The 22,807-nt window shown below is 36.9% G+C and overlaps 1 protein-coding gene across 2 annotated transcripts in view; it reads right to left on the bottom strand.

Moving 5' to 3' along the window:
* The window catches only part of PHF6 (PHD finger protein 6), a 28,350-nt gene that overhangs the window by 4,110 nt on the left and 1,433 nt on the right, over window positions 1-22,807 (bottom strand). The window contains exons 2-10 of one of the 2 annotated variants that reach the window (XM_074147650.1): window positions 18,908-19,087; window positions 18,608-18,709; window positions 15,021-15,154; window positions 14,663-14,706; window positions 3,667-3,830; window positions 3,344-3,487; window positions 2,015-2,119; window positions 1,053-1,186; window positions 227-356 (exon numbers count right to left, since the gene is read on the bottom strand). In XM_074147650.1, the coding sequence (XP_074003751.1) occupies window positions 227-356; window positions 1,053-1,186; window positions 2,015-2,119; window positions 3,344-3,487; window positions 3,667-3,830; window positions 14,663-14,706; window positions 15,021-15,154; window positions 18,608-18,709; window positions 18,908-19,045 (1,095 nt within the window). In that variant the 5' untranslated portion in view covers window positions 19,046-19,087. Of the gene's footprint in view, window positions 1-226; window positions 357-1,052; window positions 1,187-2,014; window positions 2,120-3,343; window positions 3,488-3,666; window positions 3,834-14,662; window positions 14,707-15,020; window positions 15,155-18,607; window positions 18,710-18,907; window positions 19,088-22,807 lie in introns of those variants that run through there. The other variant, XM_074147649.1, reaches the window with a different exon arrangement.

Genomic DNA, 22,807 nt, shown 5'->3' with positions numbered 1-22,807 from the left:
ACATTACATCTATATTTAGCGATAGAAATGAGGGCCTCCCTTCTTACAGTGTTACAAAGTCAGCTGGATTTAAAAAACAACAAATCCTCCCCATTTTTCTACAGTATGCCAATAAAAAGTACTTATCTGCATACACTAGATTTAAATACTTCACTGCAATAAACTACATTAACTGTATATTGCGTTTCAGTCTCAGTAACAGATCTGTCAGGAGTAACTTCCATACCTAGTTTCCATTGAGCTGCTGCTGAGGAATGTCATTATGATCAGTGCCTGATTTGCCACGGCTTTTGCTTTCTCTTTCTTCATCCTCTTCATCTCTTTCATCATTTCCACTATGGTTTTTACAATAGAGTCTAGCACAAGAAAAGAAATGGTGAGGACTTTTACTGAAAATATCTATCAAAACCTTGCTTTCCTCTCAATTAGTTTTGAGATGTGCTACAAGTCAATCGAATAATTTTAACTCATTCATGGCTTTCAATCAAGCATCAGTTAAACTGAGAAAGAAAGCAAGGTCAAAGACCCGGTGACAAAACTTGGATCGATTCTGGTTTTCAAGCTCTGCTGCTACTCTGCTCAGAGAATGCCCTCTTGTGGGCACAGCCACGCTGGCACCCCAACTCCAGCCCAGTCACCCACACTCCACAAGCAAGTATGGAACGGTACAGGGTCCAAAAAACCCAAAAATAAACTATCCAAGGTTTCCTCAATATAAATTGTAGATTAATCGAGGAAAAAAACATAACATAGAATCATAGAATTGTCTCGGTTGGAAGGGACCTTTAAGATGATCTAGTCCAACCATTAACCTAACTCTGATTGACATAAGTCAATTTTCTCATTTCTCATATTACAACACTACTCCATGAATCTTAAGTTGGCAGAGTAACTGAAATATTTCTCAAAGTCAACAATTACTTAAAAATACCATTTAAAATAAATAATAATCTCTTTTTTAATAACATACTTGACTAGACAAGTTAGGCAGAAAAAGTGCCACGAAATATCTTCACTTTCCTTATAGGTTCAAGAATTACACAGGTCCTTACTTATAAATTCCTCGTGACATATTCTCAATGTATTTAGCTTTGTCTTCTACTCCACAGTGGTAATGGTATGTTTTTATGCAGGCTTTAATTTCACACCCAATAGTAGCACCAGGCTGGCTGCAAAGCGTGCATTTCTGTGCAGGGAAAGAAGAGAACGGCACCGTTTAGTCTCTTGCCTCTGAGTATTCAGTTTAGTGTTCCTCATATTTATGGCTACCATTTTGGAACAGAGTCATTTCTCTGGCAGATCATCCTTCCAATGAAAAGTTAATCAAAGATATCGTAAACCAGAAACTAGATAATACTACCCTGTTAAAATACGAACACTAGGATTTACCTGTCCATTGCATTGAAAATTGCTACATGATTGCACGTATTATTGCATTTCCAAGATCATTTTATTGCCACTGTAGTTAGTATGTTAATATATGAAGAATCTGAATTTTTTTTTTTTCAAGGAACAATATTGTTAATTGTTTATTTTCTCTCCCTCCTTCCCCCAATTTCTTACCACTTTAAAAACAGCATGAATTTTAATAAAATAGAATGTGACATTCTACCAACATCCCCATCTCTGAGGCCTTAATACGTTCTCATATTAAAACATCAAAACAGTTGGAAACACGTCACCGCAAGAACATATTCTCTAAGTTTATTTGTAGTTTTACACAATGTGCTTTTAGTAACACAGGATCCAAAGCTGTTACTCTCTTATAGTTCCAGGAAGGCTAATAATGTACACTGCTATGTACACTGTCATAAAGAACACTAAATACCACATGCCCAAACTCCATTAATTTTAAGGTGATTTCTGTCTGGCTAACTGCCCCAAAAGTAACAATACATTTAAATTTTGTTTTTAGAAATGGATGGAAAAGATTGTTTCACACAAGGAAGGAGGCAGAGCTATATACACCTTAGTAGACTCAGTAATGCGTTCATCACATTTTGAAGACACATACCATTCTTTTTCCTCTCTTGATTTCTTGAAGTACAGTTTTGATATCAAAATCACCAAACTCTGCCCTTGAAGTTGTTGTTAGCTGGACAGTGCCAGAAGAGAATAACTGTAAAACAAGCAAGTCAAAATAATTTCAGGTCATCAACATGATTAGGAATTTTTTTTATGTGCAGGAATATCTGATTATTGAACATCCCCTTCTGTGATCACAGACAGTGTGCACACTACCAACAACCTAGGAAAAAAAAACCATACTAATATGTATGGGATTAGTATGGCGAGTATTCCTTCTGATACCCACCTGACTGCTTTAATTACATTTGTTGCCTTGGAAAAATGTATTTTAAAAGACAAAGGAGTAGACAAGAAATAATGACATGATGAAAACACAAAGTAATAAATGGGGAATATTAGCAATTACATCCCTGAACTTTTTAGGAATATTGCATTTCCTTCCCCGTGACATATATATAACTCAGCTTCACAGCACAGCTGATGCCAACATACCTGAAAAGTCCTGAGGGATGACAACAAAGCACATAAATACCATCCCTACTATCATCATCCTGGTATACTCAGTTTAAACTGTCTTAAAACTGAAGCTCAGGTACACAAAGTAAGGAAGAATAGTCTAAGATTCCAGGCTGCTGGCACACACCTGCTCTCTGTTTAGCAAGGCCAGGGATGGGAAGACAATACTCCACAGATTACCTGGACTATTTATTCATTCTGAGGTACAAGAGGAACCACTGAGGTTTGTCACTCCAAGTCCTACCTCATTCACAGAATGAGTTCTACGAAAGATAGGGCTATCTGCTCCTGTTCACTGAAAGGAGCAGGTACTTTTCAGGCTGACAGTTCTAGAAATGTGATCATCTAAAGGCAAGGGTTTTCTAGAACTTCCATGTCCCACTCTACTCGAGTCACACAGCCTGAATCCACTGGTGAGAAAACTAATGAAGTTCATGGATTCTTCCCAGTTTTGTCTGAACGCCTGTGGAGTAAATGTAGTTTATTTTTGGAGTGAATTCTTTTTTCCTTTTTAAATATTGTGTATGCATTTAGACACTAAGGGAGCATTTTTAATAAGCTAAAGAGTCTCCCTGAGCTAATTCCATCTCTTCGCACATAGCCAACTTTTCTCCATATTGCCCGCAGTGAAAAGAAATGAATTGCTCACTTCACAACACTTCAGTGCTCAAAGAGATCATCAGCACACAGACAATACTCAGGCGTAATTACATGTGAGGGTACTGTATTAAAATCTAAAATAAGCAATTCAGACAAAATTCAGGTAATACACTGGGCTGACAACAGTACTGTTACTCACCATGCACTTATAGTGTGCTGCAGCCTTTTTGGCATTAAATATATGAAGCTTTCCTCTAGCTTCATTTTCTTCTTCACCTGCATGACAGAATCCACATTTAGGTTTTGTATCACTGGGGCTGCTTCTGTGGGGAGACCTGTCTCTCTGAAAGAAAAACATTTTACTAAAATATACTGCTGGGTCACAAATAAGGTTGTAATTTTAAAAGCCTGTGGCCACCAGCTGGAGGCTCAGACAAACGCAAATTTTAAATAAAAATTATATTTGCAGAGAAGAAATATGCAATTCTGTCTTCTAAGAAATTTAGTGTATTTACTGCTTACATAGGAACTGCTTTCTATTTCATCTGTGCCATGTGAGGATGTAGATCTAGTGTCTTCTGATTGCCCCTTTAAATTTGTTTTTCTTGGCTTTCCCTTACGACCCCTCCTTTTTCCTTTGGGAGGTGAAGGCTCCAACTCGTGTTCATTGATACTTTCTTCTAAATCTGCTTTAGAAGTTAGAAAACATCATCAAATAACGTTCTCAAAAATTTTATGCAAAACAAACCAACTAACAGAAAAAAAAAGAAAAAAACAGACAAGAAAACATAAACCTGTATTCTCTGTATTTTGGTCAGAAATAAAAATAGCAACTTTTTCCCATTTATTACAAACATGCAACTGCAGAGCCTGAAAACATTATTTACTTCTTTACACATATCACACAGCTTTGCATCTTTATAATGTAACATTTGAAGGTTTAGCATTTCTTACAACTTCTACTTTCAGACCCAAAATGTGTCCTCAGACACATATATTCACCTCCATGGAAAATAAGACTCATTTAAACTACACTGAAACCAGAAAATGTTTTCAACCATGAAATAAGTTTTTAATTTATTTATTTTTTAAGATGCATAACTCCACTGTAAATTGTCCTTGATATTATGTCAGTGTTTCTAAATAACATCTCTCTCCTTGCTTTATTAATTGATGCCTTTTGACTGAAGAAAAAAATTCACCCATTTTGGCTATCATATTAACATCAAGTTTTAAAACTGAAACGTATTTTGCCTCCATGAAACAAAGCTAAATTTTCATTTTAGTTGCAGTATATTTTTACATCTAGAGCTAAAAGCAGCTGCGAGTTTACAGAAAAGCATCCACACTGACAATATCCCAGAAGTATTTATAGGCCATTAGGAATATAAGAACGTATATTTTTTTATACAGATTTACCAAAGAGGTCAGACAACATCAGCTCAGCTGCTGAATGCTACGTGGAACTGCAGCCCTGTGTTCGAGCAGACTCGCCTTTCGATTACTCAGAGCTCTACAGTTAATACACATCAATTCTACAAACTTAAGATTGCTTCCAATATGATGTAGTTAAGTTATATCCAATATCAACTAACCAGCTCTATTCAGTCACTAACAACTTTCCTCATCACCAGCTGCTCATAGGAGCATTTTTCTTTTTTTCAGCCACCCCGGCTCAAATGGCAAAGGTATTTCAGTTATAAATAAACACATACGCCCCCCCCCCCCCGCTAAAGAACTTGCTTCTCAAAATCCAAACCACAAACATCAGTATGAGCCCGCAAACAGAAGGAAAACTTAATCAGAAGATTTGGAACATCTACTTTATACATTAATGAGCTACTTAACTGCTGTGGTATAATTATTATTACTATTATTATTTAAGCATTGCTATGGCACTTATTGCCATTATATTGTGGTCTCAGTACCCAGACATGACAACTTACTTTGAGACTAAACGCTGCTACACCAGAACTCCTTTCTTATCTATTATCACATAAAAACCAAATCACATTTCTATCTCTTGATTGACAGCGACTCAACTGCACAAGAGCTTGAAGCCAAGACCTGAAGCCACTCCACAGCCATCAACTTGGAGCAGGAGATAACGGAGCTCCTGGCCCAAAGCCCTGCGTACAAGTGGATCCTATTAAGCTTAGTCTGTCATATCTGGCGCCATTCCCCGAGAAAACTACAGCTTCTCGCACATTTATTCATTATTAATCCAAACGCATCACAATAGGTTACACTGGAACATAATTCCCCTGATGCTTTACTCTTGTACGTTTAGAAAGAGGCAAAAAACGGAGAATAAATTAATACAAATCTGCAAATTATTTTGTCTTAAATGGAGAGATGATTCAGCTATATACAGGTATTCCCAAGTTGCTACTGAAATACAACAGTCTATTTACCCCACCATTCCTATGCTTTAATAAATATACTATCCTTTTGTTATTAGATGAAAAAAGCACCATTTATTTTACTCTAAAAAAATAAAATAAAATACATGATGACATGGATTATCTAATGAAACAACACATTTTTACATTTTCCTCTCAGAATTGACTATCTAATGTTATTTTTCATTTATCATTACTTGCTGAATTCCCCAAGCAAGATTATGCAATTTAGATTATCAGACCTCTCCGACTGCATACGGCAAATTTTATTACAACCCAAAACCTCTTCCAAAGAAAAGAATTCTCTTTTATCTTACCCCTCATCATATGAACTCTCCACCAATTTATTAAAAGAAATTTATGAATCTTTGTCTCTACTTTTGCATTTACAGAACTCATAGATGGTTATTCTAGAAAAAGTCTTACAAAAATGTGACTATTGAATTTGTGACCTCTTAAATAACAGCAATAAGAAGTTAAAAATATTCCTTCCAAAATCATTCCACCTTTTTTCCCTACTGTATTTGATGAAGCAAAATGTAGTCCATTCACCAACATTCCTCAGTCCACCCTTATTTTCTAAATAACATTAAAGCAGATCCTGAACTCTTTACAGTCACACTTTCAAAACTGGAAGTGAATCATAATTGCTAAAACCCAAGCACATTATGAAAACCAACTTTTTATAAGAAATGTCACAGCCTAGTTCTTAAGTGTTATTTATTTAGTCTACAATTATTACAATATTTAAGATTTGAAAAGTAAAAATGCTGTATTTTTAAAGGATGCTTTCAGTGTAAGATAAAAAAACATCAAGATTGCACAGCTTTCCTCAAAGGAAACCCCCTTTTCTGTGTCCAAAACTAGTACTTCCAAAAAACAGAGTTCATTGAGATCTAGATGCTACATGACTTCTTCATTGAAACAAAATTCCTGGCAGATTTAGGTCTCCTACTACAAGTGACACGGACCTACAGGTTAACATGACCGAGATGTGAGGATCTGCTGTACTGCATCTATCTGCAGGACTGATACCTCAAACCAATGAAGTTTCTCTCATTTTTACCAGCGCTATGAGCTAGTGTGACAGTACAGGAAGAGATTGTAACCGGCTTTAAAATACACCTGCCTTGGATGGTCTTTACTGTTTCATACACAATTTGGTTTGTGCCCTATCCCTCCCCTTGAGCCCACTGCCAGCTTACCCTGTGTCCCTGGCATCTGATGGTTGGGTGTTTCCAACTTCTCATGTCAGCTTGAACTAAGGAAAACACAAAAAGTTGTTCAACTCCTCCCTGACCAGATGACATTTTATCATGGATATCATCCCTGAGATTCCCTACATATTCTTCAACTGCCCCCCCATCCCATAGCCCAGCACTCCATTGATTTTTAAAACCATCACAATATTCTCAACATAACTTTATCTAAAGTCTTCCTTTTAGTGTCTAAAAGCTAGACACTAGTCTAAAAGCTTCCTTTTGGCTAAAAGATACCTCTTTTAGGTATCTTTTGAGCTTTCTTCAGAAGTCCCTGAATGCTGTATCTGAAAAAACAAGCTTAATTCACAATATGGTCTGAGAAGGAGGGGTGGGGATAGAAATCAAGAGGAAACATTCGACATTTTTAAAAGCACCTACGAACGTGCTCTTGTAAATTCAGATGAGCAGAAGGATGAGCAGCAACAAGCCCCAAATTTGCATTTTAGAAATCCATGAGCAGTACAAAGTACCATAAAAAGAAGACTAGCAAAATGCTGTATTACATAAACTGTGAACAGGGAGACTCAAGCTTCAGACAGAAATCTAAAAATTCTCCTTTGATCACAACTAGAAGGAAAAGGATCAAGACGTTTTGCTGTTTAAAATAAGGCTTGGCAGAGAAGAGGTTGAGATATCACTGATCTATTCTATACTGCATCAACTCAAAATATACAGGGAATCACCTTTTTCCAAAAGCTGGGTTAAAGCAAAGTAATATGAAGTGAAATCCAGTTGGCGGCCGGTCACCAGTGGTGTCCCTCAGGGCTCAGTTTTGGGGCCAGTCTTGTTTAATATCTTCATTGATGATCTGGATGAGGGGATTGAGTGCACCCTCAGTAAGTTTGCAGATGACACCAAACTAGGTGGGAGTGTTGATCTGCTTGAGGGTCGGAAGACTCTACGGAGGGATCTGGACAGCTTGGATCAATGGGCCAAGGCCAATGGGATGAGGTTTAATAAGCCAAGTGCCAGGTCCTGCATTTCGGTCACAACAACCCCAGGCAACGCTACAGGCTTGGGGAAGAGTGGCTGGAAAGCTGCCCAGCAGAAAAGGACCTGGGGGTGTGGGTGGACAGCCGGCTGAACATGAGCCAGCCGTGTGCCCAGGTGGCCAAGAAGGCCAACGGCATCCCAGCCTGTATCAGGAACAGCGTGGCCAGCAGGAGTAGGGCAGTGATGGTGCCTCTGTACTGGGCACTGGTGAGGCCTCACCTCGAGGGCTGTGTTCAGTTCTGGGCCCCTCACTACAGGAAGGACACTGAGCTGCTGGAGCACGTCCAGAGGAGAGCCACCAAGCTGGTGAGGGGTCTGGAGAACAAGTCACACAAGGAGAGGCTGAGGGAACTGGGCATGTTTAGTTTGGAGAAGAGGAGGCTGAGGGGAGACCTCATTGCCCTCTACAACTCCCTGAAAGGAGGGTGTAGAGAGGTGGGTGTTGGCCTCTTCTCCCAAGGGAAGAATGACAGGACCAGAGGAAATGGTCTGAAGTTGGGGCAGGGGAGGTTTAGATTAGATATTAGGAAGAATTACTTTACTGAGAGGGTGGTCAGGCACTGGAACAGCCTGCCCAGGGAGGTGGTGGAGTCGCCATCCCTGGAGGTATTTAAGAAACGTGTAGACATGGCTCTCCAGGACATGCTCTAGTGCCCGAGATTGTTGGGTTGTGTCTGTTTGTGGGTGGGCGTGCTGTGTGTGTGGGTTTTTTGGGTTTTTTTTTTTTTGGTTGGCTGGCTTTGGGTTTTTTGGGGGGTTTTGGGGTTTTTTTTGTGGTCGGACTTGATGATCTCAAAGGTCCCTTCCAACCATGAAGATTCTGTGATTCTGTAATAAAAGAATCAAGTGATTTAAAGGTTGTGAAAGAACAAATAAAAAGAGGATGTGTACCATAAAGGCTCTCTGTGTCCTCCTCTTACATTACCTTAAACAACGGACTAAGTGAGGCAGAAGCAAAGGGGGCTAAGTCTGTATGAGGAAGATAATAAATAAAACTGACTGACAAAATATATTTGCAAGTAGGAGCGTACATAAAAAGAAGGCAAAGTGTAGAACGTGGAAGGGACTTAGACATGCTGTTATGTCAATCTGAAATCACATATATGTATTTAAAGTTTTACAGTGCGTTTGGGATAAAGGAGAAACTCTAAAAATTACAAAGAACAAAATCAACCTTCCTAGATTTTTAGAAGAGAAACAGAATATAACAGAGAAAGAAAAAAGTACTTTAGCATGTTAAAGTAAGATGTCCTTAAAAAATGGCTGAAACCAAATGAACCATATGTGGCAACATAGTTACCTTAAATTGAACAGAAATGTCAAAAAAACCCCAGAAAACCTTATTGTCTAAGTAGTCGCTAATAAAAATGTGAACGCATATTTAAGCATTAATAAGAACCAGAGATTTGCATAAAAGCTCTTGCAAGCAAATACAGAATCAGGTAAAGTGATGATGAAATAACAGTAGCTTTTCTCAGCAAATGATGGGAAATTAACAATCAAAATGCTGAATGTAATTTTTAGTTTGGTTGGTTGTTGGTTCTTTTTTAAATGAAAAAGACTAAGTTACATGAAATATCCAGTTACATGAAATGGAGAGGAAAAAAATTAAATTGCCCTTTAGGTCCTGTCACTAATATGTTTTCCAAAAGTACTAGATACCTCAAGGAACTGACGACTCTTGTCCAAAACCTCTTTCTTACTTCAATGGTATCTACGTTATGAAGTACTTGAGATTATTTCTTTAATTGAATACATTTAAAATAGAAAACGAATATAATTGTTCCTCATAACCATACAATCTAAATGTTTTTTCAAGCAAACAATCGTTGGCAAAGACTGCAGACAGACAATATACTGAGCTTCTCTGCACGATCACAAACTTTATGACATCTGGTGTGATAAACCTGGTACCTATGAGTTACCAGACCACAGTCCTATTTGTGTAATGTCTTGCCCGGTGAGGAAGGAGAATTATAAGGTGGACACCACGGGACAGCTCCTCAGATGGGACAAACTGTTCACCACATTACTTTTACTCAATTTTTTCCTTTTCCCTCAGAAAACACCATTGTGATGCTTCCGCAAAATAGAGTCATAGAAGCATAAAACTGTCTAGGTTGGAAGGGACCTTTAAGATCATCTAGTCCAACCATCAACCTAACTGATAAAAAAAACCCCATCACTACACCATGTCTCTAAGCACTATGTCAACCCGGCTTTTAAATACCTCCAGGGATGGTGCCTCAACCCCTGCCCTGGGCAGCCCATCCCAAGGCTTCATAACCCTTTCAGTGTCAAAATTGTTCCCAATATCCAATCTGAGCCTCCCCTGGGGCAACCTGAGGCCGTTTCCTCTTGTCCCATCGCCTGTTCCTTGGGAGAAGAGACCAACCCCCCCCGGCTACACCCTCCTTTCAGGGAGTTGCAGAGAGCGAGAAGGTCTCCCCTCAGCCTCCTTTTCTCCAGGCTGAACACCCCCAGCTCCCTCAGCCGCTCCTCACAAGACTTGGGCTCCAGACCCCTCACCAGCTCCGCTGCCCTTCTCTGGACACGCTCCAGCCCCTCAATGTCTTTTATTGTTTCATTAGTCCCTAAGGGACTGCACAGGAGATTGCTGACTTACTGCCTGGACTCACTGCTTTTGTCATTACACTAGGTAAACATTTGATGCCACGTTCAGAGCAGCATTCTCCAGGAGACAGCCAAGGAGGAGGCTGAGCTGGCAGAGCCTGGGAAGAATTTTTTCCCCTCCACCGGCAGAACCACAGTGACACCGATGGCAGCATCACAGAAACTTCTGTTCCTGGCTGCACTAACACATGCAACACTGGACTGTGAATAGCAGTACAGAAAATGCAACTAGGAACAAACACCGATTAAAGAATCCAAAGATGAATCAAGATGCTATCTAACTAGAATGCCAAAAAGTTTCGGGTGTTTTTCCTGCTAGCCTCTGGCTTACACAGTGCTTTGGAAAAGTACTCCATTTGGTATAGGCTGCAGCATCTCTAAATAGGTCTCACAGAGAGATACTATCCTGACTCAACTTACAGAGCAGTACGAGAAGCACAGATTTCATGTTTGATCTGTAGAATAACATGAAAAGGATGCTGAGAGAGGGAATGTCCTTATTTCCACTGTGGAAATATAACTCCAAGGCTTTGAGTACAGCTACAATAGGAATTATGGATACTACTTTCTGACCCCACAGTTCCCAGGCATCTGTTTTAAACATTAACAATAGATAATCACATGGCTGTCTTCGTTATTCTTCGTTTTACTACTACGTAACAGAACAATGAAATTACATTCTTATCTTAGTTTATATTAAACTATTCGTGATCAGCTGAATTTGTTTTAAATTCAACACGGGGGCCAGGGCAGCCCCACCTGCAGGGAACTGAAAGACACCAGATTTTAAATTTTTCAACAATTATTTCCAGTACATTGGAATAAATTCCAGTAAACAGTTCCAAAACCTTAGTTCAACAATACTCTATTCTTCAAAAAGAATAAATGAAATTGTATCAAACTGAACAGCACTTCAACTAATAGTTAGCTATGATAGTTTGAAAGCACTGGCACCAATTCCTGTAACCTATTAGGTACCAAAAACTTTGATGGCTTGCCTAAATTAGGAATTTAACTATTACTTGAACTTCAGGTCAGGTTATTTTGTTAGATTTGTAACCAGCAAGACAAAAATGTAGACACGAAGCTTTCAGTAACAGCACGGAAGAATCACTCTGAAATATATATATACAAAGGAAATACAGGAGAAATACAAATTTCCTATTGTACGTCGCCTGAAGGCTCGGCCACACAGGTAAATTAGACAAACCCAACAATCTGCTGAAACAGGTAATGAATTTAAGAGCACAATACTTTGCTGCCATGTTTCATATTTTTATATTCAAAGAAAAGAGGAAATAGTTCAGCAACTCCTGTCAATTAAAGGAAAATGAACTCCCATTGCTCATTAATTTTGTCTTGATGAGTACAGAGGTACTTAATCTGATGAATTCTCGTGCCACTTGAACTTCATGACAGCAGTAAATAATATCTAAGAGGTCCTTTTATTAGGTTTTAACTGGGTAACTTTAACTCCAACATAGGTCTTTTCAAACACATTTCCATGCATCCTCAAGAAATTTTCTTGAACTGTTATGAAATGGTTAATGGATATTCTTTTTAAAATAGAATTTCTAACAAAAGGTACATTAACCGGGCCTCAGACTTGAACAAGTACCCCCCAAAAAGTGCCCATTTCCTAGGGAAGGGAAGGAAAAATCTATTACGCAGCAATAAACTGTTCTGGGCTGCACCAAACCAAATACTCCAAAAAATTCTTCCAACATCCACTAATAGAAGTGACATAATAAAAATATTTGGATTTCAACAATTAAATCTGGATACAGTGAACAAAGGATAAAAACCCCAACAGCCCAGAGCAGAAGCGAGTTTCCATTAAAAGGACTGATAATTCCAGTGCCTCTGTGCACCTACACTGAGTGACATAATCACAGATGAGCTTTAACTATTCTGTTACGAAAACACTGCCGAGAGCAAGGATTCACAAAAATTAAACAAAAACGAGAGAAAAAACCACAACGCCATGTTAGCAGCTAGTATCCCGAGCTCCTCTGTTTGCTCTTCTCTGCAAGCCCTCCCTAGTTTCACACACCACTCTTCTTTCACATTTAAATTCCTCTTTGATATTCACATTTTCCCCTGAAACAAACCAACAAAATACATATATAAAGCTTCATCTCACCATCCAACACCTTCCAGTTACCACTTCACTGAGCAAACTTCAGCAATCAAATATGAAAAAACAAGCTCTCCAAAGTCCCTTAAACTCTGAAATTCACCCTGTATATTTCTGTCTTCTAAAGGTAATTAGTTTTCAGTGTAGCAAAATACCACTGCTATATAATACTATAAGTCATTTCCATAGATAGATGCAATAAGTATTTTTACTTTCTTTGATTTAAAGGAAGCCTATCACAAAAGAGCCCCAGCTTCTGGCATTATCAAATTCATAGCTGCAAGTAAGAATATTCTGAGTGCAGTTCCCTGAACTGTATGGACTAAAAGGAGAACATATTCATTGGGAAAATTTCAGTCAAATATTGAACAAAAACCAGAATACAAATATGTGTGTATATATATATTTCTAGAAGTGTAAAGCATAACAAAACTAAGTATTTTAAAGAAAAAAAAAACATGTGCCAAGATAAATGCTAAGTAAGATACTATTGGGTTGTTTGGCCTCAGTTTTTCTGAGTAATGTTGTTTATTCCTCCCTTTCCTACCCTCAGTCCAAGAGTCTCTTTGGATGCATCTAGTTTAATGTTTTAGTAAACTGTCAACATTTAAGAGAAAAGCCACTACGCCTCTAGTAATTTTTACCATGTCTTCTCAGACAAATATATCCAGATGGAACGTAAAAGCCTTTGCTGGTAGAGAATGAGCTTGTACAATTGGAGATAATGGTTTCTTGAAAACTCTTAAAAGAACAGCGCAGAGTTGGGATCCTGCAGGGAATTCCAAGCAGAAAAGTCACCCATTGGCACTGGGCTCCAGGCAGAATTGGAGGCGTTTTTCAATAGATGTCAAACATTGAGCCATTTGTGAATAAGCAGAAAAGATTATGTTTAAATATCAGTTAAAGAGATTCATCTCTCTCTGGACTCAAACGTCTTTCATACTCTGTTCCTGCTAACGAGCAAAACAAACCCCAAACCAAAGAAACAAAGTGCCAAACTACGAGATAATGCGGCCCTGTCTCTTTGGAGAATTAATATAACATGTATACTGCTTTTCTTGTTTAAACCTAGTAACAGCAAAATCAGTGTTTTATACAAAGCACACGGCAATAATTATTTAAATAGACTACAAAAAAAACCCACCATTTTTATTTGGGATTTTCTATTGCCTTCAATATCTTTCTGAACACTGGAAGTAACATCCAAATCTTACCATTAGTATATCTACTACCTGTAGCATAAAAAGTAGTATATTACCTTAGAAATACATTTCGCAGAAAGAGACTGAAGTAATTTATGAAATTTGATCTTCACTAAATAGAGTCACATACTCATTAGTTAAATCTCATGACATTTCAGTTGAGAGCAATGCAAAAAGTAAACTAACGACTGTTCGCTTACCCAAATTCAGATACAGTAGAAAAAAAAAGGAAAAAGAAAAAAAACCCCTGCATAAATACACCACAGCATAACTAGTTTGGAATTTGAACAGAACGCACAGTTTATCTATGTTTGTGGCATGTCATCCCTCACGCGTTTCACTAATCTCTCCAAAGATGCACAGCTTTCCTGAACGTATCCATACAGGGTTTTTTGTTTCTTAAAAGGACTCAGAAATAGAACTACAAGTGATCTGATCACAAACCTTTTCATCTACTATTGGGTCCTTCTTATTTGGAGAGTTAAACTCTATTTAATAGTTTAAAAAAATAGTGAATATTTAGGAACATTAGCAATAGCAAAAATCAGCTGTTACCTGATGCATTATTTTAGACCTTAATATTGTGAATATTTAACTACAAATATAAGTCAGCTTCTTCCCAAAAGGGAATGCATTACTTCTACCCAAACTTTGTTTTGACAGAGTATCAAATCTTTCAAACATCCTAAAATTTATGGTTTGGGTTTTTCTCCACCTCAACCGATTATTTTTAGAGAAAATACAGGAATCAGATGGGCTTCCAAACTCAGTGTTTCTCAAAAAAAATGTAGTTCTAATTTTTACTGAAAACATTTATAATCTCCAGAAAAATTAAATTTAACCAAGTATCTTTCTACAATGGGAAAAATTTATATTGAATAATTTTACCTTCAGAGTTATGCGTAGTTTTCTTGTGTTTTCGACATAAAATCCTATAAACAAAGTAGTTGAAAACTGTCAAGTCAGTCACGATTCACAGATTATTTACTCATCTTTTAAATTTAAATGCCAGTACAATTTTCTCCCACTTGTAAGACTCACTGATATACAAAATCTTGCAGTGAAAATATGCTTTTCTAGCACATCACTATTTTGAATGCCACAATCATAATTAGGTTTTTTTTTTCAACAGTCTTGTTTAGATTTCAAAGTGGGTTTTTTTGTTTTGCTTTGTTGTTGTTTTTTTTTCTTTAAACAAAGAACGTGAAATATAAATACAAAAATATAGCAAATAAGTAATAGTTACATGTAAATGCCTTGTGAGGGTTTCTCTCTTATCTGAGCTTTATCATGCAAAGCACAGTAGTAGTGATATGTCTTGTGACATGTTTTCACATCGCAGCCAATGGTCGCTCCAGGACAATGGCATAAAGAGCACATCTGTAAAGAAAAAGAAAGCACAATTCACGTCGGCTTATTATTTCCGAGTTCAAAAATAATATAGTTACCACTCCTGGTGACAAAAGAAATGGAGTCACGCCCTTGGCATTACTCTTCCTACTCTTGGATGTTTTTCTGAATTTATTTTAAAATCAAGGAGAAATTTGTTGCAATTATGCAGTAACAGTCATACATTGATTATCAACTCAATGAAGAAAATAATTTACTTTATCATTTACAAGCGACACAGCTATTCCCCTAAATATCCCACTCCCAAGGGTAGGCTGTTTGTACCAACCATTTCAGAAAAGTTAAAATCATAAACTGTACCTGTTTAGTTCTGAATTACATTATGAAGGTAGGAGAAAAAAAAAAAGGGATACCCATTCAGCAATGAGTCTTGGAGTCAAAAATACCAATGACCTGCAAATTTACCTCAGCAGCTAATTTTACATCTTTTTTTCTGTACAGTTATTTCCTAAAGTAATTTCTAAAACACTGAATTTAGTGAAATATTTGGGAAATACAATGAATTTCAAGTAGACTAAATTTTTCTCTTTACACATATTGCAGAACAGGTTAAATGGGAGCCCAATGCTTCTGTCTTCTTCGCAATAATTAATTCTTCTCATATTAGACTCGTCAATGCTTAGACTACATCAACTGTCATGCTTTTAAATCGATATAGATAATCGATATAGATAATCGATATACTTACACTGTGTTAGGAAAGGAAGTAATTGATAGTATCACAATATTTTTCTCAATATTATTTTTTTACTGAGGTAATATTGCCCCAAAATCCCAGAACTTCCCATTAAACTCCCCTCCCAAGACAACCGGAGCTTTTTGTTTGTATTCTGCATGTTGCTCAGATCCCCAAAAGGTTACAATTAATTCCAAATCCTTAAGCCTGAATGTGCAATGTAGGATATTCCCTACATATTCCTTTGTGGAATAGACTTTGTGTCCACCACATTTAGTCAAGTCCTTCTTGTTAGTCTCCAATACACTAAATAAATACATCACCAAAGTTATTTATCAGTATCCTGTTTTTCAACGTTAACAAAGTTAACTGAACAATAAAAATGTCAAAGCCTTGGATCATCACGATGTACTCCTCTGCAAGCTCTGAAATTGAATGGTTATATACAGTTCCCTGCTTCTTATCAAATTAGTATGAGTATTTTATCTCATAAATGTGTTATACGTTATGGTTTAATATATAAATAATGGCTGATCAAAGCTCTTTATAAAAGCCTAGGTTAAAATCACACCCATCCAATTGATTTTAGTCAGTACCTCACTATTTTGAAAGCCAGAAATGAATAAAGAAAACTTTCTTTTTATGAACACCGCAATGCATCTGTATGAACAAAACAGACTGCAGGAATTTTTATATTGATTTATTGGTCTATGTTTCCTGACAGTCATAAAATATTTTTATTCCATTGGTAAAAGTCATACTGTCCAAACAGCCACTATCAACAGATTAATTAATTCCCAAGTTAGATCAAGTATATATGAAGTTTGACAAGCTCCAAAACAGGTGAGCGCTTTAAAAAAAATCCTCCCACGCGCAGCTAACAGAAATAACAGTACCAATGTCTTGCACTCCCAAATATTGAGACTTCCTAAGTTTTTATAACTGGCCTAGTAAGGTTTGAACCTACAAACTTTTCTCAGAGAAGAATATATTACCATCAGGAAGGCTCTCCGTGTCGGTTGCTGTCCCTTCACATTTACTATCAGCAGACAGATTTAGTCCAAACTATCAACATAATCAGTTGGCCCAGTGCACCATGCTGAGAGATTTTTGCTCAATGTAAAAATCTCAATGTATGTGCTTTTTCCCACCTAAAAGAAGAGGCTAGAACAGGGAGCAGACCTTAGAAGGGGGTATGTGGGTAGCTATAAACATTTAGCTTGAAGCTTCCTGTACAAGCCAAGGGAGAGACAGACTCCAGATAGGGATTCAGGGCTGCACTTTTCTGACAGCTACAGAGAGAAGGCACCTAAGACCTAAAGTTTTATTGCAAATTGTCTCCAAAAGAAAAACATCTCGTTAAGCAGATCCAGGTTTTCTGCAATAAGCTGAGCAAAGTGCCTGGTACGTACTAGTGAGCTCCAAGAATATATCCAGCTGCGGCATCAGTGAGAGAACATAAAAACATTCAGAAGCAGAAAGACAGAAACCGCCAATGACATAAAAAGAAATAACCTTCAAAAAATATTTAAGAGACCCATGAACAAAAAAAAAGTTTCTTTGCGATCTTGTAGTTCTATTTACTACCACGTTCTTTGGAAATTCCCAATCACAACATGAATGACCTGTGTATAGTTATTTCTTTATGCTTCAGCTAATTAGAGCAAATAAAGTTTTCTGCAACGGAAAACGTTCATATAACACACTGGATGAAATATTGGATTATTATGATGTAATCATAGCTCTGCAATAATACTTCAGACTTAGTAGTCCAAGAGTAGTCCACTGATAAAATAGGTAAATGTGCTTTAAATAACTAAGCTGAAAAATTTTCACATGAGGAGCAAATTGATCATTTGTCAAAAACATTTTGAAAAAGTCTCAGTCATTTCCCAAATGGAAAACAATTAGTTCTAAAAAAAAAAAAAAAAAAAAAAAAGGATTAGCTTCTCAGAATGAAAAAAGTCATTGCTGCTCAGTTCTCATGAATTTCATAGAGCTGTAATCACTGTTTTACCTACATATCTCTTAAGATGCCTATATTCACAGAATCATTTATTAAATCAGTGTAAAAGGAAGCAATAAAAGTGCCTTTGGTAGTTAAAGCCAGAGTTTGGCAGCAAGACTAAATATTGGTAAAGGCACAATAATACCTTTTCATTCGGCAATCTAACAGAAAATATTAAATAGAAATTACTGGATTAGAAACATAAATTTTGGAAATGCTATTGTTTATATGCAGCGCAGCAAAAGGAAACAGGGGCATATTCTGCAAATGAGTATTCAAATTCACTTGGGAAAAAAATGCGTATCTGCTACGACCATATATATTTGCCAATGAGAAAAAAGTGACTGCAAAAGTAATAATTCCGGATATATTTTTTCATGATTCCATGATTAAGATACAATTCTTAAAACAACTTGTTTAAATGAGAGCAGAACTTGACTAAAACAAACAACTTTTTATCATTTCCTAAAGACACTTCAAGGGCTGGTTAACTGACATTTAAATTGCATTTCAACCTAAGTATAATTATATATACTAAGGTTTTCTCTTTGTAATTCTGAGACCAATTTTACTTCAACACCTTCTTCTATAAGTTATCCATTACCTTAGAGCTCACACAAGGTAGCACTTCAAGAAAACTAACCACACATATAATGCACTGAACAACTTCATGGCAAACTTTTATAAAAGGTAAGAAAATATTGCCTTCCATTTTCAAGAGCCAAAAATAGAGACTTACCAGTTTAGTGCCTCTCTTTATTTCTTTCTGAATATCTTCAATAGAGAATCCACCAAGACTCTCATTATCAGTGTGTGAAGATACCAGCGCAGATGAGAACAGCTGAAATTATAAAAACCAAACTTAGCTTTTCAAGAGTTTAAGTGATATGGAACATTTATATATTTGAAACCCACAAAAATTTCCAATTAGAGTGATTGAGCATTTGTGCCAATGCCACAGCTGGTTGAATTTTTCACTCGTTTGTAGTCTTTTACCAGCTCAGTACATTCGTTTTCCTTTTTCCTATGGCTTACTTACCATGCATTTGTGATGTGCTGCCACCTTCTGGTTCTCTGACATCAATAATTGTCCACATTCATTATCTTTATTAGATCTACAGAAGCCACACTTCCTTTGTCTTGAAGAGACTTTTTTCTGTCCAACTGAGCTTGTCATGATTTAAAATGACCTTAGAATGCCACTTCAATCCTCTCAATGCTACAGGAAAAAAAAAAAGGTGCAATTGGCATGTTAACATTAACAAAAGACCATTTAACTTAGTTTTATAAATATAATATCGGTTGCTGGAAAGTGATCTGTCCCTCTTCACCATTTTCTTTACACTACTTTGATATACCCAAATAAACACGCAGAGGCAGTATTCTACCAACGTCTTCTGAAATTGTATCAGCAAGCAGAATTGGTTCTTTAGCAAAAGGTTTGAACGTTAATCTAAAACTTTGGATACAAATATAAAACTTAGGAGGAAAAACAGAAATAAGTGGAAAATACAATAAGTACCACAACCATTAGGGGAAAGAAGCTACTGCAACTCTTTCATTCCATTCTTATCTATTACAGCAACAGAATTTGTAGGAAACACAGTACCTGTGCACGCAATAAAATTCATGCTGCTGAACTTCTTCAGAAACACAAGCAAAGAAAACCCCCAAGAGTCCGGCAGAGCACCCGGAACGGGTTTTAAGTGTAAAAGCTCACAAAGCAGGGTGCCAGATGAGTAAGTACCCTTGGAGGAGGGCAGAGATGAGAAGATAAAACGTTACCATTTTCGGTATCACCCAGATGCTCTGTGGCTACTCAAACTGTGTGAGGGTCTATGACTAAGGTGCTGCAATGGAAACCTTTGCGAGACCCACGCTTCATTTAGCAGCACCTACTAGTTTTCAGTAAGCACAGGGGAGCGGCTATTTGCATCTAAGAAAAGTAACTTAAAATTAAAAGCAATATGGATCACAAACTTTTCCTGTGTTACCAGCAACGCATTTTAAAATATAACATTGTGGCCAGTTCAGTTCAAAAGTGAAAACACCTAACGAGCGTGCATGTTTCTCGGCCCAGTATTAAGCAGTTTGTGTTAATTCATTTCTACATCTCTCAGGAAATAAAATTCTATCCTCTTCAAACAGACATGCTTCGAGCTTTTTACTTTGGAAATTTGAGCCTTACTGTCAGAATTGGCCATGACTGCAATAAAAGCATCCTCCTCAGCATTTGTCAGCATTAGACTCATCTAAATAAGAGAAGCCACCACGTTAGTTTGATATTTCTGTCGAAAAAAATAACCCAGGCATAAGAATAGGGGAGTTGCAGTACGTCTGGACCGAGCTACAATGGCGATCTGCAGGAAAATGCACAGCTCTGTGTGGGAATTTGCATGGGCAAACCTGCCTGCAGCTCAGCGCTGTCAGGCTCTCATAATACCGGTAGCACTCACTATTTTTCTCATCGAAAGTAGAGGAATGTCATTAAGTTCCTGCCAGCCATACAACTGCTGAAAGAGAAAGCTTTTTACATCGTCACTCTTCTGTTTCCACAGATTTTCAGGGACTGGTTTTAATTTGCAGTGGTTACAGTGAAACTCCCGCAGCAAAAGGTGTCTGTCCTGGATCTACTGCCCCTGCTTTACCAATAGCTTCATTTGCTTTTCTTTTCTAACTGGAAAGCAGTTTACCAGCCGGTGACGCACACTCAGAAGAAGAATGCATAGATTTCAGATCTTGCTGATTTGCACAAAAAAATGTGCCAATCTGGATAAACTAGTCACACCCTTTTGCAGTGGCAATAGAGTCCTTAAGTGTTAAACACAAAAGAATTACTATACTGTATTCTTCTAAAGAAAAAAACAAAACAAGACCATTCTGTAATCCCTTCTGAGTAGAAAGAAGGAATGGTTCCTGAAGGAAAGATACAGAGATTTTCAAATTTTTTTTTTTAAATAACTTTTTAAACTTAAAAAGAATATACATATTTGGGAGCAGGAAAAAGACCTACAAGACAAGTAGAAAATAATATCACGAAGATTTCTTGTTTCCAGGGCACATTCAATAGCTCAACATAAATCAGACAGTGATGGGTTAAAAATAAAATAACAAAATAATTTTAAATGCAAGAAGTTCTGCTTTGATATAAATACTTTGAGACACAGCCACATACTCATTTGGGTCTACCTGTTTCGGTTTATATTCCAGTTATATTATCACTATATTGACAGCAATGATAGTAGTTCTTAAAAGGAAGATCAGGAATTTCCTTGAACATATGCATAGGTTCTACTGACTTAGAGGAATAAGAATCACTGCTATAAAAATAGCTATCCTTCAATTTAACAAGTGAATTCATAATTTAGAAAATGCAAATAATTTATAGAACACATAAAAATTTATTAACTGACTCTCATCATTTTTAATTTGTAAGAATAGTAACTTTCCAAGAAACAAGATGATAAAGAATCTTCTCACTGCTTTATGCCTTCCAGTGCGCTAACAGCCAGGAGAAGGCACGTCATTACAGTGATACTAGAACCTGACTTCTTCAAGTACTTTTGCTTAATTAATTTTTTAAGGCTACAGTGAAGTTAAAAACAATGCCAATATTTACTTGATGATGCACGGATGTTGAGGTTATAACAACAACAACAAAAAATTAAACTAGCAAATACTATGTTTTGGAATACTTATTCAATCATAAATAATTTAACACTTGAAAAATTATTCAAAATGCCAACAGACCAAAAAAATCAGGGTATGCCAGAAAGGAGACTCACATTCATTTCACCAGCAGATTAAATTACTCTGAAAGCATTTTACAAGGTTAGCTAAAAGTTTTCTTCCCAATCCTCTGTTCTTTGCATTTGTGTTTTCTGTATCACTAGGCATTAACACTATTTATACATTTTTAAAAATTGTGGAAAAAGAATCTGAGCATGAAGAATATTTCAGAAGCATTTCATCTGTAGACCTCCCCCTAAATTATGTTTGCTTTCTCATAAATGTGTGAAAATGCTACCCGGAGATCACTTGTCTCTGTGCCAAAATCCACTTCTTATTTGGTCCATTTAAAAACACCCATTTTCTGAAAAATATGATCCAAGTTATGCAGTTATACCACAGACCTAGAATTCTGAATGCAAACACTCAAAATTCTGTTTTCATCGCTCAAGTTAAATCACCTAAAAGCAACTAATCCTGTTTGCCAAATATTAACCTGCATTGCAATGGAAGAAAAATAACACCACGTTTTCCATGTTAAAAAAAAAAACAACAAAACCAACTAACAAATGAATAAGACTTATAAAATTGTGTTTAAATAGACTGTTGACAGCATCTTGCTTGTCAGCTTTGTCAGAGAAAGTCTTATATATCATCTCACAGAAAGCGATGTACTGTGGAATCACTGACCAGGAGATTATGTACTATCTCTATCAAAATGGAACAAAACAGATTATTACACATAGATATGTTTACCACTGGCTTGGTCTCAAAAAGGAAAATTTACATCTACTCTAAAAATCACAAAACCAGAAACTCATTCAGTGATTTTTCACTCAAAACTTTTGGTTCGTTTGCATTCATGTTTCTTAATGCCCAGGAAGGTATTCAACATGGTGCTTGCCCTATTAGCACCTTTATTTAATCTTTAAAGCAGCGTGTTTTACAAAGTCCTATGGCTCGTACACTGTTTTACTGAGGTCTTCCAGACAAGACTTTCAAACGTCAAAGAAAAGTGCAAGTTCAATGACTCTCAAGCACAGAAAAATGCTCTCGGTGGATGAGACGTTGTTCAGCACCGAAGAAGGGAAAGTAACCTGGATTCCAATTCCTATTTATTGCCTGAAGATGTTTCAAGAGCTACTACCTGTTTCTAGGAGTTAAGACCCCACTTCTTATTTCCAACAAAGGACAGCGGTCTATATGCTAT

This window comes from Numenius arquata, chromosome 5 (genome assembly GCF_964106895.1).
Source record: "Numenius arquata chromosome 5, bNumArq3.hap1.1, whole genome shotgun sequence".
Taxonomy (NCBI): Eukaryota; Metazoa; Chordata; class Aves; order Charadriiformes; family Scolopacidae; genus Numenius; species Numenius arquata.
The sequence above is the reverse complement of the archived record's forward strand: the minus strand, read 5'-3'. Positions and strand labels throughout refer to the sequence as shown.